This window comes from Elgaria multicarinata, chromosome 6 (assembly GCF_023053635.1).
Source record: "Elgaria multicarinata webbii isolate HBS135686 ecotype San Diego chromosome 6, rElgMul1.1.pri, whole genome shotgun sequence".
NCBI classification, from domain to species: domain Eukaryota; kingdom Metazoa; phylum Chordata; class Lepidosauria; order Squamata; family Anguidae; genus Elgaria; species Elgaria multicarinata.
Window position 1 is genome coordinate 14,470,045 of NC_086176.1, and position 27,318 is coordinate 14,497,362.

The 27,318-nt window shown below is 40.3% G+C and overlaps 2 protein-coding genes across 2 annotated transcripts in view; both read right to left on the reverse strand.

Moving 5' to 3' along the window:
• Nucleotides 1-27,318, reverse strand: part of GRHPR (glyoxylate and hydroxypyruvate reductase) — a 272,841-nt gene that overhangs the window by 121,278 nt on the left and 124,245 nt on the right. The gene's annotated exons all lie outside the window — the stretch shown is intronic.
• Nucleotides 1-27,318, reverse strand: part of ZCCHC7 (zinc finger CCHC-type containing 7) — a 140,066-nt gene that overhangs the window by 56,046 nt on the left and 56,702 nt on the right. Inside the window, exons 3-4 of the mRNA XM_063129088.1 lie at nt 6,227-6,270; nt 2,938-3,060 (exon numbers count right to left, since the gene is read on the reverse strand). Of these exons, the coding sequence (XP_062985158.1) occupies nt 2,938-3,060; nt 6,227-6,270 (167 nt within the window). The remainder of the gene's footprint in view (nt 1-2,937; nt 3,061-6,226; nt 6,271-27,318) is intronic.

Below are 27,318 nucleotides of genomic sequence, written 5' to 3' on the forward strand. Positions count from 1 at the left end.
ATGGCGACTGATTAAGAAAAATAGATGAGCATGGGTATTTCTCATGGTTGGAAAAACTTTTCAAAGAAGTATTTCCCTGCTGCTGCTCTTGATGCAAATGAGAGAAAAAGTCAGTCAGAGTGGCAACCATTGAGGGCGCATGCATGAGCATGTACATGTATGAAAAACAGTACTCCTAGAAGGGATACTATAATGCTTTCTAGTCAGGTTTAGCTTTTAAGGCCTGTAGATGATGGGACTGCACCAAGGTTACAAAGAAGTGGTTCTATAGGCCACGCAGAACCAGAGCTAGATTTTACCTTCTGGCTATCAGAAAGATGAAAAATGATCTAATTTAGGATGACCTGCCAACCTTGTGGGACTTCATGCTCTCTTCATCATTCATGCTCTCTTCATCCCCAGGTTAGATTATTGCAATGCATTATGGGGGCTGCCAATGAAGACAGACTATAAGCTTCAACTGGAATGTAGCAACCAGGGTTCTTGACTATCACATCAATCCTTTTACCAACTTCACTGGATAATTATTTGTATTTGAGCTCAATTCAAGGTGCTGATTTTGACCTTTTAATTCCCTAAATGGCCTAAGCCAGAAAAGAATTGCTTTGTCAACGTGAGCCTGCCAAAGCACTTGCAATGACACGTGAATCATAGGGCCTTTCCAGTTATGGTACCTCAAATCTGGAGCTGCCTCCTATTATTATTATTATTATTATTATTTATTTATATAACACCATCAGTGTACATGGTGCTGTACAGAGTAAAACAATAAAATAGCAAAACCCTGCCGCATAGGCTTACATTCTAATAAAATCATAATAAAACAATAAGAAGGGGAAGAGAATGCACCAAACAGGCACAGGGTAGAGTAAAACTAACAGTATAAAAGTCAGATCAAGACAGGAGTACCAAGCAATATTGCTGCTCACTTTTTGGGAAGCAGTAGATGGTTTTATTCTAGGTGGCTTTTCAAGGATTCTACTTTTAACAAGGAATTGTTTGCTACTGCAGTTTTTATAACCTTTGCTGATATGATGGTTTTTTTTACTGTTATTGTTTTTATGGTTGCTTTACTGATTGTAAGCTATTATTTCTTTATTTATTATATTTATTTGTATCTTGCCTTTTCCCCAGTACTGGGACTCAAGGCAGCTTTACAAAATTAAAAATATAGACAATTAAAATAAACAAACAGAAGTGTACAAAAGTTAAAAAATAATAGTTAAACCAGCTGTAATATTAAAACATTAAAAAGAAGAAGACAAAAAACAATACAAAACCCAATGCATTAACAGAGGTTCATACTTTTCCCAAAGGCCTGCCAGAGCAAAAAACATTTTGCCCGCCTCCATAAGCATAGCAAGGAGGGAGCCAGTCTAGCCTCCCTGAGAAGGGAGTTCCAGAGCCTCGGAGCAGCCACCAAGGCGGCCCTCTTCCACATTCCCACCAGCTACTTTAATTGTTTTTATGGAAAGTTTCTGTATAAATACTAGAATGAAATTATATACACAGTTATTATTACAACCACACACACACTACATCTAGAACAATGTGTGTTGAGAAGAATCTGAATAGAAAATGAGGACAGCATCAGCTTGAGGGTCAAAGTGGACCAAGGCTGGTAGAGCTTTGTTAAATATGTTGCCTGTGTATACAGTTCCTAGTTCATCCAACATGTGACCTGTGTCTCCCATAACAAGAGATTCAGGCAAGTTAGCTTATTATGCCTGTCTTTGAAAGAGCGCTAATGGAATGACCATATTCATCACATGCTGAGGAGGATTTCCACATCTCCCATGTTTCAAGCAGGGTCCATACCCCTCCTGGCTAACGAAAGCTCATTATAAGGAACTAGATTGGTCGCTGGCTGCAATTTATCAATGGCACTTTTGGAAGGAGGGTATGGGAGGGGTGAGAGAAGAACCAGATATGTAGATATGAGAGAACTGTAGCCTCATATCTACAGTTCTGCTAAAAAAAGTTCTACAGTTCTCCATCTTGTTGTTGATTTCAGAGTCAGTTATCGCTGTCCTTCAGCTCTTTTAGAATATGCTGTAGAAATGAGTGGGCTCTCAAATTCCAACAAGAGCTCATCACTATTCTTTATCACTTTTATATGACAGGTTCCTCTGTGGGCTGTCTCATGTGTATGCAGAAGCCTCGATGGATCTCTGTTTTCCCGCCTGCCATGTTGACACGCATATAGGGAGCATGCAGGGGTGATGGGAGTTACATACATCTGTACTGTGTAACTTGTTTGTGGATTGGGTACAGTGAGAGCTGGAGTCAGTTATGGGGGCACACCCAGATCTCCCATTTCTCCAGGGCCCCTTATGCTGTCTGCACATGCACCTAGGTGGAAGAAAGGGAGAAACAAGTCTCCAATGAACATACAGTATGAGAATCCTCATGGGGCCTGTGTCGGGTGGTGAATGCCCATGGCATATCGTTGAAATCATTCAAGAAAAAACTCAAGACTATTTCCTCTGTGTCCCACCCAAGGGAATCACTCCCCCCAAAAGACCTTTTTGACTACATGCAATATGCCTCTGAATGGTTGTTGCTAGGTAACATGAGCAGAAGGTGCTCATGCCCTGCTTCCTGGTTTCCCACAGGCATCTGGTTAGCCACTGTGGGAACAGAATGCAGGACTAGATGGCCTGATCCAGGATGACTTTTCTTATATTGCCATGACTAACCCCTCATGTAGGTTAATACTTTGAAGAAGTCAGCAAGTGATGATCCATGGGACAAAATTGCCCTGTCAGTTGCCAAAATTGGAAGGGAGGGGGATTTCAACCTCCCGCCCCCACCTCTCAAAATGCCCCTCCAGCAGCACAATTATTTCTGACCAGAGCTTTAAAGTCTGAAAGCTGTCAACTAACAATGACAGAATAAATTGTTCTCTTCAGAGACAAATCAGAATACTATACTTACCTTTGGGTTAGGACAATTTTTTGATAAATGACCTCGTTTATCACAATTTCTGCAAGTGACATTTTTGTCTGGCATGTAGTATCTGTTGTTACGCCGCACTGTAACATAGTTACCGATGTGTGCCTAAAGAAACAAAAGGAAAATTATTAGATGTTTATAGCTTATTGTTCTGCCATCCTAGACTTTTATAGCTGTCAAGACCAGTATGCTGAATGAACAATCCAGTACTGCATTTTTATAGATTAAAAAAACCACCACCCAAATCTTTCATAAACCTCTATTTGTTCATCAGAATATAAACTCCTTTTTTAAAAGGATTTTTCTTTAGTTATGTCAACTTTGTTCACCATTATTTCACAATAAATATCCTTCAACATACATGAAAAAATCATTGCAAAAAAAACAACTTATAAATTCATAGCGGCATAATGTATTGAACTTTTAATATAGGGTTGTGTGAATAGATAAAAAGCCATGAGAAAACATCAGTAAAATGGTAAAAAACAACAACCTTGATTTCATACATGTCCCAAAAATTCATCAGTGCGTGAATATGCCTTAAGATACTTGCAAATATTAGGACAGAACTAGAAAACAAGAGTTTAACACAAGTTATCTTTCTTAAAATTGTTATTTTCCTTAGACCATCTGTAATATTATTCTGCAGTGAGACACAGTGATTCTTTATGTACTTGGCTTGATGCAGTGTAGTCAATAGCAATAATGGGCACCTACCGTCTTTCTAATACGGAAGACTACAGTTGATAGTGACCCTGTTATTCAATTAGAAGAGCACACATTTGCACCAGCTATTTGTGGCGAAAACTAAAGGTCAACTAAACATATGCACAAATAAAAGGCAGCTGATGAGTGAGCTGATACACAAGAGTAATAACATATCTGAGCATAAGAACTATAGAACTCAAACTGTGGAATATCAGAAACATACGGAAGTATAATAGAAAGCCATCTCTGAGAAGGCAATAAACAGAAGTACAGGATGCTATTGCAAAATCCTATTTTGATAGTTTTTCCCCTACTTCACGAGATATTACTTAGCTAGATTTTTTTTTCTGGCTTCTCGATGCTTGGTATTTTGCAGTGGTGACCAAACTAAAATTATCACATAACTAAAATACCACTAACTATAAAAACTGGTGTAAACTTCCAAATAACTAATTATTTCCTGGAATATCAACTACAATATTTATTTATTCATTTATCTATTTATACCCTGCCTTTCCCTCTAATAGTTGCCCAAGGCGGCTAGCAATATAAATCAAACACAATTTAAAACAAACACCACATTAAAAAACAATTAAAGACGAAAACATAGACAGAATGGCAGATAACACCTAAATTAAAAACTAACCAGACAAATTAAACCCCTGCAGGAATAGATAAGGAGACTCCCGGGACAGGGAGTTCCACAGCCAGGGTGCAGCCCTAGAGAATATGAACAACGCAGGTCTGTTACTGGGCTGCAATTCCAACCTCTTCCACCCTAAGCAAACTATCATTCATGTGTCTTTGTGGAAAAACAGTTCCATTTCGTATAACAGAAGAAGCTGTAAAAATTGTATGCCATATGTTGTTAAACACTAGACATGAAATTCAAACGAATCTGATTAATTTATTTATATTGTCATCCTTCTAGAACAATCTAAATGTTAAGGAAACCAAATTTACTTTCTAGACTTTGATCTTTAACTACAATTGGCCTAATTTTCTACACCTCAGATAGGAGTAAGTGTTTCCTCTTCTATAATTGCTTCTGAAGCAAAATTATTAACTGATGTGTGTCACCACTTGGCTCTGAAAAAGAATCCCGTTATTAGATGCCTGCTTCTCTCACCTGATTTTGGTGAATATAAAAAAATGTGGTTCGGCCAAGACCATGCAAAACATCTGAATATCTGATTAAGACTAAGAACATCTATACTAAGGGCTAGCTCAGGTGCTAAATTTCTCCACAATACACCTGTGTATGAATCAGGTGAACATGCATTGAGGTGGAATCCAGCACCATGACTGGATACTGAAAAAAGGGCAGTCATTGGCTGCTGAGTATGGGTTAGATCCAGATATCTGTTCCCAGAGCCCCCCAAAATGCAGGGGCCCCTTGAGGGTTGGGGCCCTGCTGAGTGAAATGGGCTGCCTCAGGAGGGCTGAAGGTGATGTGAGACGGTTTCAGAGAATCAGCTGAAGTAACATTTTATGAGTGGAGCTGAAGATGCCTCAACCCAATTTTCTACAACTTTCCTCATATTCCAAGTAGGAGCACGAAAACAGAGAAGGGACAGAGAAAGCAAGGTATTATTTTGCTTGCTTTAATAACAAAGTAAAAGACAACATATTTCAGTGAGCGGTATTGCTGAAATGTGGAAAGGCAGCACAGTTGTTCAAAATGCAATTCACAACTTGTAGTCCAAAGTAAGCACTTAACCTCCAAGTTCTTCTCTAGCTAGGACCATAATCAAAGCTGGAGAATAATTCCTTCCTGTTTTGGTTTATGCCCATTTCCCCCTTCATAGTAGCAGCGGTACTGTCTGCACTCACGGTGAGAGAAGACGTTTCTAAGAGGCCTGCCTTCTTCCCTAGTGCCAGGGTCCCTGAGAGATGTTATTTCCCAAGGGCATCACCATTGCTGCTAGTGAGAAAGGGGACACAAGTCAGAAACCCAGGGGCAATTTGAGCTCCCCATGATATCAGGTGACTTTGGAAAAAATACACACTATTTTCCTTTGGGGGAGAAAAATGGGTTTGCAGAGCCCAATTTTGAATCAAGCCATCACTATTCTCAAGCACTGTGAGCAAAACCTTTGATGCTTGGTATCTTATCAAATCTTGATATCTTCTTCTTCTTCTTCTTCTTCTTCTTCTTATTATTATTATTAATTTATTTATTTATATAGCACCATCAATGTACATGGTGCTGTACAGAGTAAAACAGTAAATAGCAAGAACCTGCCGCATAGGCTTACAATCTAATAAAATCATAGTAGAACAATAAGGAGGGGAAGAGAATGCAAACAGGCACAGGGTAGGGTAAACAGGCACAGGGTAGGGTAAAACTAACAGTATAAAGTCCGAACAACATCAAGTTTTAAAAGCTTTAGGAAAAAGAAAAGTTTTTAGCTGAGCTTTAAAAGCTGCGATTGAACTTGTAGTTCTCAAATGTTCTGGACATCTTACCAGACAGACTAAACTACACACAAACACATTTTATGGACATTTATTAACTAGCAACAGAAAGAAAAACATAGTGTGCAATACTATACTAATTTACCTCTAAGTCTTTATCACCAATGGTCCAGCCCGCTCCACCTTCGCCTGCAAAACAGTTATTTTGAAAACAATTAATTAAGGTTGATTTGCAAAATCGTAAGATTTATTAATTTCTTACTAAAGAAAAAAAGCTGAATTAGAAGAAAGGAAATTCACTAATGATACATCCAATCTTTTTGTAGCAATCCACTCTGTTATGGTGGACAAAGGCCTTTGCTAGACCGAAGTGAAAATCCGGGGGAGAGGAGGGGAGACCTCGCGTTATGAATAATGCAAGATTTCGCCCTCGTTTACACGTGAGTCGCAACGAGCTTAAGAAGAGAGTCGTCGCGCCTGCCATTTTGTTTTTATTCTTAAAGAGGCAGGAGCGGTCCATCGATCCTGCGCAAAGGTAAGTGGTTTTTTAAATTTTTTACCAACTCTCCCTGCTCCCCCCACCCTAGCCCCAATGGGTGCAGCGCTCCTGAGGAGCGTTGCACCCTGTGCGCGGCTCCCGGCTCCGCGCGAGTAATCACGTGGAACCAGGAAAAACCGCGGAAACTGGCCACACGCTCATGGTCTCGGGCTCTGCAAGAAGAAGCAAACCCAAAAAGTAGGGCTTTATCCCGGGGCCAGGGAGGGATGATCCCTCCCTGAGCCCGGGATCCCCTCTGCGTCATCTGGATGCACAGGGGCGATCCCGGGTATCAGCCAGGGATAACCCCTGGTCTAGCAAAGGCCAGTGTCTCAAATAAATAAATTATATATATTTATGGCCTACCACTACTCATCATCTTCTACTGTATGGCAGGTGGGACAAGGGAAAGGCCCAACAGCTCTTTGAGGTTTATTTCTTTTTTTCTTTATTGTTTTATGGGTTTTATCTTTGGTTAATTATACTTTAAGTTGTTCAATATGTTATTTTTGATTTTAACTTTTTTGTAAACTGTCCTAAGAGGATTTGATTATAACAAGGTGGGGCATAATGTAAAATAAACAAAGCAAGTATGAACAGGCCTGGCCAGAACCCCATATGAAATGATATACAAAACTGCTTGCAGTGGAAAATGTTGCTATTATTCTAATAAATAGAGAAGGTGTAAATCATTAAAATTAACTCTGTAGACCAACTGACGATATTACCCATCAGGAAATAAAGCAGATATCCCATTTTGTGTTGGCTGCATGTTCACTGTTTCGCATTTAAACAAATAACCAATTTATTGATTACTATTTTTATAGCGCACCAGCAATTTCATTGCACTCAAATCCAGTGACAAGACAATGAGGAAAATGTTTACCCAATGAATTTTCAATCTGTTTGAAGAATTCTTGAGAATATCCTTTCCTACAATGCTGAATACTACTTACACTGAGTACAAAAACCAATGGTACATCTAATTACCACACCAATCTCAAAATCTCGTCTGTTGTGCCCTAGACAGATGGATGTGACAACAGTCTGCAGATACAGCTCCAAACCCCTATTACCAAGCAACATCCTGTACCAGACTGGCTCATTAAACTACATTTTCAATGGCCAACTGATGTTAGAAAGGGGAGAAATAAGAAGTGCATAATTCTCTGTATGTAGTCCATCTCTGATTATCTGGTTCTTGACAGCAGAATTCCCTGGTTCCTGACTCCTGATAAGGAATTAATTCCTTGGCTTCTCTCTACTTGTAGTTGAGTTGATATCAATCACACTATCTTTCCTTTCGGCCCCATAAAGGATTTTAGTGTAGCCCTAAACCTCCAACTGTTCTGTTAATAGGCTCAGATTTTTCTGGCACATGCCCACAACTGTACAATGTCTATCAAGAGGCAACTAATATCACATACCACAAATTGGTGCAATGAGCCATAGGCAAATTTTTATACGATGTGACAGTGCCCTTTACATCTTTAAGGTTCAATTTGCTAATACTAATAGTACAATATACATTTGCATCAAAATTGATTTTGCATCTTGCTTGGCTTATTAACAGATCCAATTTTGTGCAAAAGGAAAAACCATTACCTTTTGAAGCCATCAACAAAGCTTCTTGCTAGCAAACTGCATATGTCCCGCTGAAGCAGCTAGGTAAATGTCAGTGATTCAACTGCTATTGTTGTTAGTAGTGGTGGTGAAATAATATGCAGGTTTTCAAGTACAAGGGGCTCTATCAACCTGAGGAGAACATAAGAACAGCCCTGCTGAACAAATTATTTATTCAAATATTTAAATTTTGTTGATGTAATGTGTTTGGACATCCTGCCTCCCAATGACTATTTGTGTAGTTGTTGTAGCTATGCACTAATTGTAGTTTCTGAACCATCTTCAAAAGCAGCCTTGGGCACATTAGAGTACTTGTTTATTTATAAGATTTTGAACCTGGCTTTCAAGGTGCACTGCCTTCACAAGGCAGCTTACAATATGACAAAAACACGAACATACAAATTACAATTAACCACACACACACGTCAGCACTAGGAGCAAAAATGCAAACTGGACTGTGTGTTCATGGTTTTTTAAAAAGCCACCAATGATGAGCTCATACATATCTCTCTGGGGAGGGAGTTCCAAAGGTGTGGGGCCAGCGGTGAGAAAGCCCTATCCCTAATACCTGCCAGCCAAATAGCTCTTGCTGGTGGGCCAGAGAGTAGGGCTTTTGACGCTGATTTTAATGCTTGGGCAGGTTCATGCAGGTTTAGGTGGTGCGTCAGACATTTCGAGCTTAAAGACCAAAATCAGCACCTTGGATTGATCCCAGAAACTACAGGCAGCCAATGTTAACTATACAGAATAGGAGTAATACGATCTGAACATTTAATTTTCTCAAGTATTCTAGTTGCTGCGTTCTGTGCTAATTGCAGTTTCCAAAGCATCTTCACGGACAGCTGTAGAGCGCATTACAGTAATCTATGTGTCACTGTGGCTAGGTCAAAGACGTTTAGTCTTTCAGTTTTAAATCTGTTACTGTGTTCTAAAACTTTACACTGCTGCTAGGTTTTATTTGGTTATTTTCATTTTATACTGTCGTTTGAAACTTTTATAAACCCTGTTCAGACAACACCCTAAGCCACAGTGGTTAAGCATTATGAGCTAAACAGTGTGGCTTACCGTGTTGTGTGAACCATGACTTAGCATGTTGTGTGAACCATTCGTAACCATGGTGGCTACATACAACAGTTTAAACACGCTCACTATCCATTTGCGGCAGAAGGATAAGTGGTCTAACCATGGCTTAGCACGTTGTCTGAACAGGCCCAACGTCTTTTTTATTGTTGTAATTGTTGTGAACCATCCTGAGAACTTTGGCTGTTGGGCGGTATAAAAACGTAATAAATAAATAAGTCTGCTTTCCCTAAATAGGGTTGCAGTTATCAAACCAGCCTAAACTGGTAAAAAGGACAACTGGCAGCTGATGGCACCTGCGCCTCCACAGGCCATGCTGTGTCCAGCAGCATTCCTAGACCTGTATACCTGATCTTTCAGGGGGAGCAGGAGCCCATCCAGAGTCAGGTCTGGCAGCTGATGGCACCTGCGCCTCCACAGGCCATGCTGTGTCCAGCAGCATTCCTAGACCTGTATACCTGATCTTTCAGGGGGAGCGGGACCTCTTCCAGAGTCAGGTCTGGCAGCTGATGGCACCTGTGCCTCCATAGTCAGTGCTAAGCTCAGGCTGCATACTTGGTCCTTCAGAGGGAGCGGGACCCCTTCCAGAGTCAGATCTAAACCCCCATCCAGATTAGCAGATTTCCCAACCCACAGCATTTCTGTCTTATCTGGATTAAATTTCAGTTTATTAGCTTTCATCCATTCCAGTACTGCTCCCAGAAACCAGTAGTCAAGTTTGGATGTATCTAGCACATGGATCAGACCAAAGGCCTATCTAGTTCAACATCCTGTTTTCCAACCAGATGCCAGTTCACAAGTAGGGCAGCTGTCTCCTGCGGTTTTCCCCAGCAACACCTGGTATTCAGAGGCAAGTAAGCATATACCCATCATAACTAGTACCCTTAACCAACCTCCACGAATATATCTAATATCATTTTTAAAAACTATCCAATTTGGTGGCCATCACCACATCCTGAGTAAAGGAAATTCCTAAGTGAAGAAGCACTTTCTTTTGTTTGTTCTGAATCTCCCACCATTCAGTTTCATTGGATGACCCTTAGTTCTAGTAGTACAAGAGACACGCACAGAGAGAACAACTTACCTCTCTCCACACCACTCACAATGAGAAGGCGGCTATTTTTAGCAAAGATTCTCACCAAAGCAAAAAAACTTTATTCACTTTCCAGCCACGCTTGTAACCATCTTTGCCTTATACAGTCTAAACATTTACTAGCTTTCCGTTCTGCCTTGTTAAGACTTCTGTGTAGCTGGAAAACCGGCGTATGCTTTTACCAAGAAAATGTTGAACCAAGAACATATTTGGAACTAACAGTGCAGCAATTTTATATATTCAAGTAATTAGTCTGATAAAACCTAACACTATGCATGTTGCACCATGGAGCACAACTGACATTTCTTTTCTCAACAGAGTTTCTCTATACTGTTTGTCATGTAACATTCTTTCCAAGTCCTTTATTATCTTTTCTCTTAATTTACTCCCATTACTCCCTTAAAATAGGCCAATCTAAGCTTAAAATGTGGCACAAGGTAGAAATGTGCTGCTATTTCTTGCCGTTTGCATGCCATACTACAGTCGAACATTTATTTTAGAGGAAAACATTTATTTTAAAGGAAGCATAAGCTGATCAGCTGTTTGTATAGTACTTGCCTTTCACAGCTGTTTTACACTGCAGAAAAAAATGCTCAGTTTATCATCAGCCATGGCCTTCCCTGCATGGCTATTCAGTTATCCCGCATTTCATTATCTGCATTTTATTTTGTAACTCTGTTTGATCTTCGTCGGAATTAATTTTGTGGCTTACGGACCAGTTCTCTAAAGTATCAAGTTCATTCCAATCCAAAACCCTATCCTCCAAAGCATTTACAATCAAATTTTACTAGTTTACTTATGAGAATGTCATGTGGAACTGTGTCAAAAGCACTAAATTTGATTATGCTGAAGATTATATCTACTGCATTCCCTTTATCCACTAAACCACTTACCTTATAAAAGGCAGAGATTAGTCTGAACTGGCATGTATTTCTTAAATTCACACTACGTGGTAGCAATCACCTCTGAATTTTCCTCCAGATAAATCTTGCAGAGTAAAAAACACATTCTATTAAGGGATTTTAGCAGGGTAAAAGATTTATTGGCCCAAGAATTCTTTATGGCTATCATCTTCTACTGCCCCCACCCACAAAACATGGTATAGATAGCATGTCAAAAGTTTGTGATTATGAAGTGGAAATAATTATTGCAATACATGTGAAAAACGGATGCGCTCATGTGTAACTACTTTGCATTAATTTTTGGATATGCATACTAACATTCGGCTACAGACTTCTTAAAAATTCCAAATAATTTTTCGCATATTTGGGGCAGGGGTGGGGCTTTGAACAATTCCCATGAAGCGTGTAGAATTTTTTTTTTAGTTAGAACATGTGGTCTAGGTAGCTTGCTCAAAGATGGCTCTGCATGTTGGATACTGAATCCAGTTCAGGGACTCTTTTGAACAAGTTGTATTATCAATACTTCGTCAAAACATTGAAGTTACATAATTCAGTTAAAAGCTTAGTTATGTATAATGTGATTAACAGATTGGGTTTCCCGCCTAGCTTTCAGTGTGTGTGGAATAGACACTAGAATCTGCTAAGTGAATGTAGGAACGAGAGGGTTGTCATTATTTTGAGTTAATTACCCTAGAATAAGAGAGCATGATCTCATGTAAGTTCCATCCCCAACCTTGCACCCTCCAGAAGTGATGGACTGCAACCCTCATAGTTCCTAGCTAGTATCATCATTGGTCATGCTGGCTGGGAATTATGGGAGTTGCAGTTCAAAACATCTGGAGGGCACCAGGTTGGGGAAGGCAGTTGCATAAATTACATTAATTAGATAACTCAAGGATGCTCTACATTACATGGAGAAACATGTGGTGAATTAAGGAAATGAAGTAAGATTAGTTACCTACTTTGTACCATTTCTTAACAAAGGAGAATATTTGCCTTACAATACTTTTTGGTTTTTTTTGTGTATACTGAACAACATTTGACCAGACACTGTTTGTGACCAAAAAAATTAGTGTGTGGGATCCACAGTTGCATGGAGCAGAACACTGTGAACTGGATGATTTTGCAGGTGGAAGGGGGAGTAATGAACATCTGCTCTGCAGGGTTGGGGTGGGACCCCAGTGTGTGACGTGGTGCTGGGGGGTGCAGGAGGAATGAAAGACCAGGGGGAAAATCACTGCTTCACCCCCTTCCTCTAGTGGGGAGGCATTGTCGGACCTCAGTTCCTTCCACCAGTGGAAGGAGCCCTTCCGTCCACAGGTTAATTGGAAACCAACACAGTGAATCCAACATATTTATAGAAATTCAGGATGAAGAAACTGCCAGCAGGTTGAAACTGAACATACAGAAAGAATAGATGATGCTGAAGTTAAACCATCAGTCATTCTAAGACTTCTGGAGAAAACTGAAATCTATTTTCATCATAAAGGCACTTCAAACCACTGTTACATACTTAAAGGATTTCTTATTTTTGTCCTGGAGAATGAAAAAATCATTTATTATAAAAGATGAACTGCTCCGATGGAATGGTTTGTCAGTATCCCACAAAAGTGGAAGAAATCTGAAGAGATCCATAAACTCCCCCGCCCCCGCAGGAATTATTTGAAACAGTTTTTGACAGATCCATTCTAACAAAGCAACAGACTTCCTTCCCACAGCAACCACACAATGTCTCTGTGCTTATCTGATATTAGTAACCACATTGCATAGGGCTTTGGTGAATTTATCTTTAAGCAACATTATCTTGATGTACCATGGTACTGTTATGTAATCCTTAAACAACCAAACCTACCCTAATGCTATTGTGAAAAAAAACCTTTTCACAGTGAAAGGGAAATGTGTTTCAAACGTTTAATATTGATTAAATGTGTAATGATTTTTGTTAAATTCCAGATACGCGGGGGGGGGGGGGGGGAACCCACCCAAGATAAAATATATCACTTGCAGGCTAAAACTAAGTCAGTTTAAAGAATATGTAACCCTTGGAGTAGACTTTAGCTGTCACAAGAAGAGGCATTTGACAGCTGAGAGCTATGACATGATCTTTATAATCTCTGAAGGGTATGTCCTTTTGTGGGCATGGCAGGTTATGGTTGGAATTTAAGAATGTTCACTATGCTAGAATTCAAATGATTTAGTCCAAATGAAGACATGTGCTTTATACTTCAAGCAACCTGTTCAAATATAAAAAGCTTGCCAAGTACTGGAAAACACATACCTTTTAGTACATACGCCTCTATGTAGTTTGAAAATTTTCTAATCATCTAACATGCCATCTCGATTTATTATGCCCTTTCCATTCTACACTCCCTCCCAAAATGTAAGAATATCCGTGAGAACTGTAGTAAAAGTAAAACAAAATGGTTTGCACCCCAGAACCACAGGTATTTTAAAATACTGCATCTTAGAAAAGTGTGCAAAAAATGCAAAATACATCCAAGAGACGAGTGGGCATATTATCTTTTTGTTTTGTTTTCACCTGTTTGTATTTTCTTTTGTAATATGACTCCATAATTTAATATGACTCCATAATGTTCACTGTTGGTAGTGTTAGTACACAAATGTCATTGGTTCATGGTTTTCAAAGCTTAGTGCAACATTTGAAGAACAAAGTATGTTTCCCTCTCTCTCTTTTGGTGGGTACAAATATGGGGACCACAGGAACAGTTAAATTCATGGCATGGTTGGTCTACCACACAGTCAGGGGAATTCTTTAAATAGAGCCTGTCACTCTTTTTGCCCATCAATGGGATTTCCTTCTCAAACTGCTGATTCGTTCAGGTACACAACAGAGGAAATTTCAGTTAACCTTTGTTTCACCCCAGGGAAAAATCTGTCTGAGAAGTATAAAATGAATAGATTAAAAAAAAAAAACGTCGCCAAGCTTCAACACTATTCTTTTTAGAGTTCACAGCAGTCAAAAAGGAAAAACACACTCACATTGTTTTTAGTCTCACTGGAGAATAAATGATATAATTTAGAATACCGGTTGTCTACTTTTTGTTTTCAATTCATAAAAATGTAAAGCCCAACCAAAACAAAACTATTATTTTTTGTGCAAGACCTGTCCCTTCAAACCTTTACCTTGTGGTTATTCTCTGTGATATCAAGAAGAGATAATAGGGGCTTTTAAATAAACAAAAAACACAAAATCCACTGATTGTTCTGAGAGAGAGAGAGAGAGAGAGAGACCACCTGGTTAGGGCAAGGTCCCTATGACTGTTCATGGGGAGTTAGGTTGTCTGTGCTCAAGAGCATAGGAGTGGCAGCAATTTTAACAGCACAATACTGGAGCAGAAAACCATCCAACAGGTGTCAGAGACACTATTGGGTAAGGTGTTGGGAGGAAGAGCGATAATAGAATTTGGGTGGAGTCAGTTGCATGTTGAATCTCCATATCATTCTCCACCCACCCCCATCCCAAGGCTATCGTCAAGGGATCCTATAACCCAGACTAATTCTTACTAATGCCAGTTTGGTAGACAACACATGTATCCTACATTTAACGGTGGAGGCAGCTACCTAACGAAAATATATCACTAAGATTGGCCTCATGTGGCCCAGATACTCAGTGTACCATCTACCTTGAACAGGAAGTCTGGGACCTTCATTACAGTATCTAGAAATACCATCCAGGGTACATCTTGTGCTGGGAATCCACTATGGATTCTGTTACTATACTGAACACACTGCAGTCTAACCGATTCTGTAGCTGCTGTATTTCTTCGATTGTAAGATGCCATCAATTGTAAGATGCACACTAATTTCAGTACCACCAACAGGAAAAAAAAACCCTAAGACACACCCGCGATTCTAAGATGCACCCCATTTTTTGTCTAGGCCATGGCTAGACAACAGGAATTGAGGGTGACGATCTTGTGATTTTATAATCATGAGATCGTCACCCTCTTCTATACGCAGCACGTGATGTCCCAGTAAGAAGAGGACGTTGCGCCCACCATTTTGTTTTTTTCTTAAAGGAGGAGCGCTCTTGTGCAAAATGTGAGTATATTTTTTTTAAAAATAAACTTCCCCGCTCCCCCACTCCACCCCTGATGGGCACAGAGCTCCTCAGGAGCTCTGTGCCCCAGCTCCTCGCAGTTACTCGTGAGGAGCCGGGACAAACTGTTATGCACGGCCACACATTCTGCGGTCTTGGGATCATCCCGAGACCATGGAAAAAGCGGGCTAGAAGGGTAGGGCGATATTCCAGGGCAAAGGACGAATCATCCCTCCATGCTCCCGGGATCCCGTGCGTCATGTGAACACACAGGGATGATCTCAGGGCGATCACCGGCATATCGCCCCATCTAGCCATGGCCTAAGTGGTTGGCGGCTCAAACCTATAACATGCGATCAAATTTTATTTTATTTTTAATTATCCCTAAACTCCAACTCATTATAGAGGAGGAGGAACTGTGGGATGGAGAGTAGTTGGAAATTCTCATCCTTCCCAATCCCACAAAGTGGGCTGGCAGAAGGTCTCGCACTCAGAGCCATCAATGTCTCTTTTTCCTCTAGCTTGGCGGTGGACAGTCGAACTGTACTCCTCAGTGGGAAGGCTCAGTATTTCTTCCCATATTGATTATTCCAACTTTCAAAACTGCACTTTTTTGTGCAAGACGGCAATTTCTTTGCCTATTGTGCTTCCTTTTAAAGTTTGGTATTCAAAAGGAGATACTTTCTTGGAAAAGGCATCAGGTGTTTCCCTCAACACTTTCTACACACCTTGCCTATAGCTTGCCAGGAGAGGGATTACCAGAAATTCTCCATCTAATGGTTAAATTCTAACCAGAAAATGCAAAAGGAAAGACATGCACAACAGCAAGTTAGAAGGGATTACATCTCTTGAAAAGTGGTTATCAAACACTTTCAGAATCTGTTTTTGAATGAAAGTCTAAACGGTGCATTTGAGCCTCTTGTGTTATTTTGTGTCAAGTTTCAAAGTAACAAGTTCACCGCTTTTCGGAGCAAATGCTGTCAAAACTCTACATATGAATACGCTTTTTAAACCTGTGGTCCTAATAACACCTTTAAAAAAATTGAACTACTGCACATAACTCAAAAAGCGTCTCCACTACATATTCTAGAGGTCTTTCATAATATGATAGCTGCAAATGTTCAGCTACTAATAATCCTATAACCTTCCCCAGACCCCTATATAAAAATGTGCATGAAAGTGCACAAATTTCCTTAGTTTTAAATTCAATTTGAATGGCAAAGTTGCATCCCTTTAAGTAAAACCTTATCATTTCGTATAGATAATTGTGTGGGTTTATCACACTAAAGATATAAAATGTATAGACGGCTGCCACTCTACTCTGCACAAAAAGAGCAAAACAATGACCACTTCTGTCCAAGTGTAAGAACTGGGGTGGGGAATGAACGGTAAATCATGGGCATCTTCTTTGCATGTCACAAGCAGCAAAAAAGGGGGTTGTGCAGCAAGCTTAGCCAACCAGCTAAGACTTCCCTATAGAAGGGGAAATGCTTGGGAGACACATGGATCCTTTGGGCACTGTGACTCATTTCGGTTTGCATTAGGAAGTAAAGCTGTCCTTGGCCAGCTGGAAGAATTAGAAGCTTGCAAAGACTGGCTCAAAGCCATCTTGGCTTGCTCCCCCACGCCCCTGGGCTGCATGAAGCACAACTTGGTTACATCCGTGGACCGAACCTGCTATTCTAGAATGCATCTTATCTAGTCCTATCCTTCCTCATACATATGTTGAACAGTTTGACACCATTAATTAATGACCTTAGCACATATTTGGTAAACGTAAGAGCGCAAGGCCTGGGAATGGTAGCATCCTTTGATTCCAAGTAAAATAGTACTAGCCGGTGTGTTTCAATTTTTCTACAAATGTACTGTTTTCATTAAATAGAGGCAACACTAAACTGTGCCATTTATATGGGTTTGGGTGGTGATACTTGTTTTTAGGAAACAAGTTTATGCTCTTTATCATCTTTTTTTAAAAAAATCTTTTTTAAAAAATACCCCCATACATTAAAATTAAATCCTCATAAATGCATTTTCCTAATATATTGCTGCAACTTTCATTGGGATGAAAACTGGATACGCTGTAAAAATGTAAGATTTGGTGCGTAACCTTGCTCAAATTAAACTGTAAAATCATTTTCATTTGTCCAATTGTAATAAATAAACAGTGAAATAAATCAAAAGCTGATGTAAGGTAATACCGCTTACACATGAACATCCAGATGCCAAGAGACCCAAAGCAATTCTCAGTTTAACGTTTTCAAAGGCACAGACTAGTGATCACACGATACTGGTGATACTCTCTAGTTACCCTTGGCAACCCTTCTCAACTGTAACGATGCTCTGCCCCTACAATAGCTCACTGGGCAGCTTTCTCTTCACTTAGCTGAATGCTTTGGGACCATCTGCGTCGGTAAGCATAAAAGGCCAGCCTGCCTGTGGGCCCGTCACTCTGAACACCACCTCTCTGACCCTGATTAAATACAACTTTCAATCCTTTTTGTCCTCCCTGTTGACTTCTCCTATTAAGGGAGCCCTTTGACAAAGAAAGCGGAAGAGTGGACTAACTGCCCCCAAGAAAGGTGATGTCTGATACTGCTCAACACAAGGATTAGCAAGCCAATACATAACAAAAGCAAGTTTGGGGGGAGGGTGGGGGAGGAAAAGGGAAAAATGGTTTTAGCCAGGTCTTTGACTAATTCAGTATGTACAAAATTCAACAAATAGCTATACAAGAGGTGTCCTTTGGTGGGGGGGAACCTATTACACCATAACAATAATTTGGGGAGATACCATCTGACATAAGGCCATGACATTGGTAAGAACACTGGATTAAGTACCAGCACTTTAAACAAAGCAGTATTTTTCTTAAAATAAAAACACACACACTACAGGAATTAATATGATTAAAGAAAAGAAAGTGGAAACTCAAACAAACATGCCAGTCCTAAGCTTCTTACATAGAAACTAATGTCACTTACTTCCAACTTACTGCAATTAGGACTAGGACACAAGAAATATTTGCAAAACCGGTCAGTATCCAAAGTGTTACTTCAGCTCAGGACAGAGGCTTGGGTTAGCCCAATAGAATTCTTGACTTTTCTTTTCTTCGACCAGCTGATTCCTGTGCCATATTCATAAGCCACTTTTGAAACTCTGCTCAGTTCAGAAGCAGTTTGTCCTGTGGCACTGGGGGAAGGAGGGGCTGTTCTTTTCCCCTCAAAGTCTAAAGCAACCTCCTCTAACCTGATGCCGCTAAACGTGTTGGACTACAACCCCCATCATCCACAATGAGAGTTGTAGTTCAACACATCTGCAGGGTGCTGGTTGGGGGAAGGCTGTCATAAAGGCTCCTTGGGTTCATAAAACTAATTCTACAATTCCTTGAATTCTAATCCACATCTTGTATTATGAAAAGAAATCTAGAAAATAGGAAATCGCAAGGTGACAAAAGTTAGTAGAATAACTACATTTTATGAATAAATCTTTTACTCCCACTCTACTTGTTGCACGTAATTCTTCCTTGGAAACCTTCACAGAGTCCAGATGGTCCTCAGAGTTAAGCTGGTTAGCATTTAGGCTGTTATCCTTCTCAACTGTATTAATTAGACATAGATGTGTATATTTATACACAGGGTTGCTATCTTGAGTACCAAATTGTGTCTCAGTATATATTCTAAATTTGAAATAAATGTAAGAGGGTTCCCGCAACAAAACGTTGCATGTGTGCACGCCTGAGGGCTCAAAGCATCTGTGCATCAAAGTTCTCCCTTCTCAGGCAAGGTGGACGGGCTGTCCAGCCCATGTGAACAGGTGGACACCACCTGGTGAGATAGTTAGTGAATGGGGAGGCACTTTTATATCTAAGTGTCTCTGCAACCATCCGCCTCTTCCAGCCATTCCATTCCCTTTCCCACCCGATCTTCAGTTCCCCACAGCCACCTCCAAATGTCAGCCAGCATTCTGTGGTGGACACTGAGCATGCTCAATCCTCACTAAGCTGCTTTGGTGGATTACCCCCCCCCCCTTTTTTTGGGTTTTTCTAAAGATTTTCTGAACTTCTGCAAACCTTGGGGTCTGCCGAGACCTCCTTGCTAATACTTCCTTCCTTGGGCATGGCTGTTCCCATTTTCGCTACAGAAGCGGTGATACTCAGAGAATGTCATTGTAATTAAAATATAGGGTAAGAGTTGAAGGTTTTTCCTTCCTTTTTAAAACAGGCTAGGTACAGGGTTTAACAAAATTTAAGAGAATCTTTTTTTAATGAATACCCATAAAATTAGTATTTCATCCTTGCAAGTGGTTTTGGGAAATTCAAGCTCTGTGTCATGATCACCCTTTTTAAAGATGACAATACTTGTTCTCTTCTTTTTCCGGGTTTTGCTTAACATAGCTGATCAGAGCCCAGGGAACATCTTTGCACATTAAATGAATGCCCATGAGGAAAGTATGGCTTTGAAGAAATAGGCATCCATACGCATTAGAAGAGCATTCCCATGTATACAACTCTCTGTATGATAGATAATACTTGAAAACCAGAGTTCCTGACTGTGGGAAGAGAGTCCCCTACACTTACATGCAGGGCTCCTCTACAGATGCTATAATGAATGTGTGCAGGTAGGGATAGAACCAACCTAGGTGATGCTGTACATGTATTCGTGCACACTCACTGAAAACGTATAGAATATCTGTAAGGATCTTAGGTGAGCAGCAATTTGAAACAAGGAAAACTAATGTGGTCTGCTGCCATACAACAGGGGACCAGAGAACCTCACCTTTAAAACCTAAAACAGACAGTGCTTACCCAACCCCTTCAAACTTTTCTGGTATTAAATTGTGTCCCTAAAGTAATTTAAAGTCTAGCTAACCTAAGTCGTGATGATAAGTGTTTGTGATAGAATGGCTAGAAGACATACTACATACACAGACTGAAATAACACAAAGGGATTGTTTGTGATCCCTCCAGGGTTCAGGATGTCCCATGATCTCACAGCAAAATGGGAGTGTGTGCCTATTTTGAACCCCCGAAGAAAGTAAAATATTTTTCCTTATATAAAGTGATTTCATTAATTTGCTTTTGACTTTGGGCAATAGCCAGATTCCCTTTTCATTTCCATGATTTACCAATATAATTAAGGCACTTTCCCCACAAAAAGATTGGGAAACGTTCAACATTACGCTTGTGTTGTGTACCAGTTCTGGTATTTAACAACATGGCCCATTTCTAATTCCCATTATTTACTGGTACATATTAATGTTTAGAAATGTTTCATAGCTTCTTGTCGTGTTCATAATTTAAAATAATCAAAACAATTCCCAGCTATCTTCAAAGTTGCTGTACCCCAAAGCTCAAAAATACTGGAAGATTCTGATAAATGTATAGCAGTCACCTCCACAGATTGTCTTCCAAGTGCTTTTGCCGTCTGAGGTAAGGTGGTGGTAATCAGAAAGGTGTTAGAGAAGCAACTCCTTTTTTCACAAGACTGGCAAACATTTTGTATCCAGAATAACCATTACGTTTTTTTCTCCCATGAATGGAAACTACAAGGCAATGGATGCTGATAAGTCTCAGTTGCAGTCTACGCCTAATATGTGTAACCAGTTTGTACCTTTATTTAACTGTAAATTCCCTCATTTTGTACAATATCTGCAAGGCAGCTATACTGTGATTTTTATATGAAAATTTATGTAAATGTAATCAATTAATCTATAAAAAACAGATGATCAATCAACTAAAAAAACTAATCAGCTGACAGCCGTAAACACATTATAACAAGAGGAAACCCCCCTCCCTACTCTTCCTGGCTCAAGGATGGTATTTGCACAGGCATTTCTGCATTGATTTAGAAAAGAGTGTAAAAGATTACATGGTTGCTTGCTTATAGCATTATCCAAATCATTCTAAACAGAGTATTTATCATGGTCAAGTACAAAAGCAACCATATCACTTTGGAAGAGATGTAATATGACAGTGGAAATAAAACCACAGATAGACAGGCATGGTGTTGAATTCATCAATTAATTAAAAATAATTTTTACAAGACCCACAAGAAATCCCAGTGAGATAGGGGATGGGCATGGAGTATGCTCCTCCTTCACCATTCTCTCTCTTATATGTATTCACACACATACTCAGCCCTCTGAAATGGTGTACATAATTGGGTAACGTAACACTTTTAGACAAGCATGATTGGGCAACAGGGTTCTCTGCACTGGAGCAAAAGAGTATGGCTATAATGCTGAATTTGCTTCTGCTGGCAGGAGCATCATCTGAGGAGTTCTGCTTCCAGGATACTGTCACCAGTGAGGGGAGGAGACTCTGGTTACATCCAGACAATACAATCATCAACAGTGGGGTAATAATTAACTCAACAGTTGTTTATCTAGGGGTTACTCCCCACACAACATGATAATAATCAACTGTGGTGTGGATTAGGATCAGCATTGAGTTTACCATTAGTCCATGCTGAGTTGACTCGCTCATCCCCTGCCTTCTCTTCCCCCTCAGTCCTCTTGCTAGTATCCCATCAGCCATTGCTGCCAAAAATCTATCCTGCCAGATGGACTAGAGTGGCAGCCAACACTTTGACTGCTCTTGCCTTGAACTCTGTGGCTGACAAAATAACCAGTGGTGGCAGAGGAAATAACCAAAGGTGCCCTCCATATAACACAATAACCAATGGTGGTTCAAATAGCCAACTCTGCACAGGGTTGGTTGTTTTGGCATCATCATCATAAATTTCTTACCTGCCTCTCCCTTTGGATCAAGGCAGAGAACAACATTAGTACAACAATACAATATAAATCAGATACATAAAATGAATTAAAAGCATATAAAACCAATACAACATCAAAATAACAATCATCTTAAAAATTCTTGCTTTAACATTCATCTGGGTCGGCATGCCAGAAAAGGCTAGTCTTTAAAGCTGTCTTAAATTCAGAGAGAGAGTTAACTTTATGAATCTCCTCCAGGAGGCCATTCCACAGTCTGGGGGCAACAGAAGAAAAGGTCCTCTGGGTAACAGTTGTCAGCCTAGTTTTGGCTGAATGGAGTAAGTTCTCCCCAGAGGAACTGAGTGTGCGGAGCGGACTATATGGGAGAAGGCTATACCACAGGTAACCTGGACCCAAACCATGTAGGGCAACTTGGCCCGGAAACTAATTGTCAGCCAGTGGAGTGATTTTAATGTTGGGGTAATATGCTCACCCATAGATGTAGTGGTAACCAACCTGGCTGCCATATTCTGAACTAATTGAAGTTTTCAAACTAGGTACAATGGTATTCCTATGTACAGCACATTGCAGAAGTTGAGCCTTGAGGTTACCAACATGTGCACTACTGCCTTTAGGTCTTCCAACTCTAGAAAAGGGCGCAGCTGGCGCAACAGCTGAAGCTGATAGCCGGCACTTCTGGCCGTCGCATCTATCTGGGATGTCATTTGTAGTGCCAAATCCAGGAGCACCCCCAACCTGTGAACGCAGCCTTTCAGGGGGAGTGTAGCCCCATCCAGAACTGGTTGACACACCTCCAAACCTAGGTCAGGACCCTTGACAGCAAGCATCTCTGTCTTGTTTGGATTCAGCTTCAGATTGTTTTTCCTCAACTAGCCCATTACCGCCTACAAGCATTCACTCAGAGGAGACACACTATCCTTAGCTGATGCTGTTATTGAAGGCATAGAGAAAAATATTTGGGTGTCATCGGCATACTGATATCACCCTGCCCCATTCCTCTGGATGATCTCTCCCAGCGGTTCTATGTAGATGTTAAACAGCATTGTAATATGGCATACAACAGCTCCTTTTTTGAGCAACTATCCCCAAGCATCACCATCTGGAACCTACCCGAGAGGTAGGATCAGCACCACTGGAGCACAGTGCCCCCGATTCCCAAAACCCCCAGGCATTCCAGGAGGATACCAAGGTCAATGGTATCGAAAGCTGCTGAAAAGGTCCAAAAGTACCAGCAGGGACACACTCCCCCTGTCAATGCTCATGTGGAGATCATCCACTAAGGCGACCATAGCTGTCTCAACTCCATATCCTGCTCTGAAGCTGATTTGATATGGGTCTAGAAAATCTGTATCATCCAAGACTGCCTGGAATTGGAAGGCAACTGCTCTCTCAATCACTTTGCCCAAAAATGGAAGAATTGATACCGGTCTGTAATTATTAAGGTCTGGGGGAGGGCTTTTTTTAGAAATGGCCGTACCACTGCTTCTTTTAAATAACCAACTGTTAGTTTAAAAAAAACTCCCTCGGTGCAAAATGATAACCCACTGTGTGTTAAATAACCAACTGTCGGCAATTTAAACCACCATTGATTATCGTGTTGTCTGAACCCAATCTTTCGCTGTAACAGTGTGAGGGGTCTGCAGGGGGAGAGGGAATTGGCAAAAAAATGCCTCCCATCTTTATTCCAGCTGGATCCTCTGCTGAATCTCTGTACTGTCTGTGAATGGAAGGACCCCTTCCATTTATGTAAACCTATTTAGGAACATCTACTGAAGTGGGGGAAGGGAGGATCCTGAGACATCCCCTGAACCAGGAACTTCCTTTGCCAGCACCATCTTTCAGGTGAACAAAACAAGGAGCCACATGGCACCTCGTATTCCAGATCTAGTACTGTAAAGGGACAATATGATCAGCCAATAAATCTAATTTAATTACTGTGAATCACTTTGGAAAAAAACTCTGATTGAAAAGAATATAAAAATACTGTAAAATAAAATGTTCACATCATAATACACACAGAGAGAGAGAGAGAGAGAGAATTTGAGCATATAGTTTCCAAAAAGCATTATCCTATTACAGATGTTGGCCTCATTACGCTGTACTGCTAAACTATGGGAATGAGACTTGGACTTATGCATTTCCCCTTTGCCTGTCTGCTTCAGCTGGGGAGATTAGAAGTTTTTTCTGTTATTTAAAAAGCATTAGAATGAAAGTATTATTTATATTTTGTTACACAGTTGACAGTCAAAGGTTGTGAAGACATTGGAAGTATATCTTGTGATTGTCACTGCTTACCAATTTAGACTACAATATCAGTCTTCCATTGACAGTTTTGTTAATATTAACTACTTCTCTGCACCATCAGTTATTTTTGCATTTTCTATTGAAATCTGATGTTTTAATGGAATAGCCAACTTTTACTTTTGACATGTTCTTCCTTCCTTTCACAAGTTGAAGGCAAGACATAAATGGAAAACTGTTTCCAATAGTTTTACATTCTATGTTATCTGAAGAAAAACAGATTCACACATACGAAATGGACTGTTTTAAGAGATACTGCTGCTAAAAATGAAAGACTCTTCAAAAGTAAAAAAAAGTGATTATTACATATGAAATGAGAAACTGTAGTGGCAACCTTAACTTCCTGAATCAGCAAAAATCCCATCAAAGGTTTGTTCAGAACAGGAAACTGGAGATATTATTTTAATTTGCATATCTTTTCCCCCAAAAGTATATTTTAAGCTTTGGAGAGATTCTTTTGGACCCATTATTTCTAGTTTCAAATACTCCTTTTGCTATGTAATAGTAAATATTTTCAGGTTAGGTTACTTCCATTAGCACAGGCATTAGAATTAATATTGTAAACCTCAAAAGTTACCACTGTGACAGAAAGACACTTTTATATGTGCATTTCAAAACATGCGGAAGGCTACTTAAATGGCAGTGCTGATTTTCTAGGCTGCACTTACCAAAACAAGTAAATAAATTCTGGATTAAGAAACATATAATAAATACATAACTAAGCTAAATAAACCCCACACCATTTTTTTCAAGTGTGATTAGAAGGACCTGTCAGTGTGGTACATATTTAAAATACATTTCTTCTATTTGATAACTTCAACATAAAGCATACCAATAGTGCATAGCAGCCTTCCCCAATCTGGCCCTTTCCAGATGTGTTAAACTAAAACTCCCAGCATGCCATGTGACCAAAGAATGCTGGGAGATATATTCCAATACATCTGGAGAGCACCAGTTTGGGGAAGGCTGGTATATCTATATAGCTACATTTCTTAATTTCTGCCTTTTGGTCACCCTGATTTCCAGCAAGTGCACGCACCTCTTCTCTAGTGGGGCTGTGCACACTAAAGCTCAGCATGAGAGTTGTCAGGGTCTTTGCAAAAACGGGCAGATAATGCATCCTTGTACATGATCCACATTCACTTTTGTGCCTCAGATGCCTGGGCTGAAGAAGCAGACATCACAACTGGCCTGAAGATAAGGAAAAGGAGGCATGTTGAAGCAGAGAGCCAGAAGTCCATAGAGTCCATCTCGGTGAGGGGCTGTCTGCTAGCATATGACGGATCCGTGCCTCCTGCCAGTTAACCTCCAGTATCCTCATCTCCACTATTTAGTTAACAAACCCTGGCCATTTCCTTCTGTTTTATCTTACACTCCTTATTCTGACCAAAATTGCTGGATAAAGACTGTATCATTTTTGCATTATCAACAAATTCTAGAAAACTGCTGATACTGGATGAAGAAAAAGTCTAAATTTTTTAAACAATAAATTTACTAAAGTCTGCAGCTCTTGGTAATTGTAGGGGGAAAGCCATAAAACCAAAAAGAATGAAGATCTGGGTAGTCACTGAACAGAGAATGCCAGCTCTTAGGACTACTTTATATATTATAAAACTAAGTAAGTCCTGTTGGTCTATAAGAATGCCAAAGGTCACAGTCAGGTAATAGATTTATTAGGATCAACCAAAAAAGCTTAATATTGTGGGCACCCTTTCAAGATCTGCAGAACTATTCATCAGACAATGGCCTGATCAGCAAGCCACTGTGGCTTATTAACTACACTGTGCATGCTGATCACATGCTGGGATGATTTGCATAATTACTTTGTCGTATCGTGTGTGTGTGTGTGTGTGTGTGTGGCTTGTCATGTGAACCCATGGCAACAAGCCACCCTGGACAGGTTCGCACGACATGACAAACCATGCTGCCAAGGGTAATTACGCAAATCCCCTGGCACATAACCTACTTGCGCAGCTTAGTTAACAAGCCATGGTGGCGTGTTATCTACCTGCCAATCTTGTGAATTTAGGCAATATGTTGCAAAATGTTGGGTGGTGCGGTGGAAGGTGTTTAGGAGACAAAAAGTTTCCCTCCATCCATATGTATGCCCAAATGGCTGGCTCTTCATGCCTATATCTATGGGAAGCAGACACTTGGGAAGCTTCCAGTGTGGTGTAGTGGCTAAAGTGTTGGACTGGGAGTCGGGAGATCCGGGTTCTAGTCCCCACTCGGCCATGGAAATCCACTGGGTGACTTCGGGCCAGTCACAGACTCTCAGCCCAACCTACCTCACAGGGTTGTTGTTGTGAGGATAACATGGAGAGGAGGATTATGTACGCCACCTTGGGTTCCTTGGAGGAAAAAAGGCAGGATATAAATGTAACAACAACAACAATTCTGTGTTATACGTCTATTTCCATATGCTTTGCTTTTGGGGAATACCAACTCACAAAGCAGACATTAGAAAAAATTACTTCATTTGGTACAGCCATACATATACATTTATTCAGATGTTTAATGGCAGTGTTTTATATAATCACATTGTTAGAGAACACAATGAACACTCCATTCACAGTGGCTGCCTCAAATTTCAGAGATCTCTCTGTCCACTCTGCCCCTCAAACGCCACAGCCACCCCACTAAGCAGGGTCCCCCAATCGTCAGAGAAGCCTTTTTGGTGGGGCTACTGAGATGCAACTCAACGTTTTATTGAGCAATTCTAGATGAACTTTGGATTTCTCTTTAGCATTTAAAGACCGACCATTTACAGAATACACACTGGCACCTTAGTTTAAACTATATTAACACACCCAAGAATGACACAGTAATTCAATACAACTAGTAAACGGCGATGACTTTTGATGCTGAATAAAGAGAGATGGAATAGCTCAGTGACCACATTCTC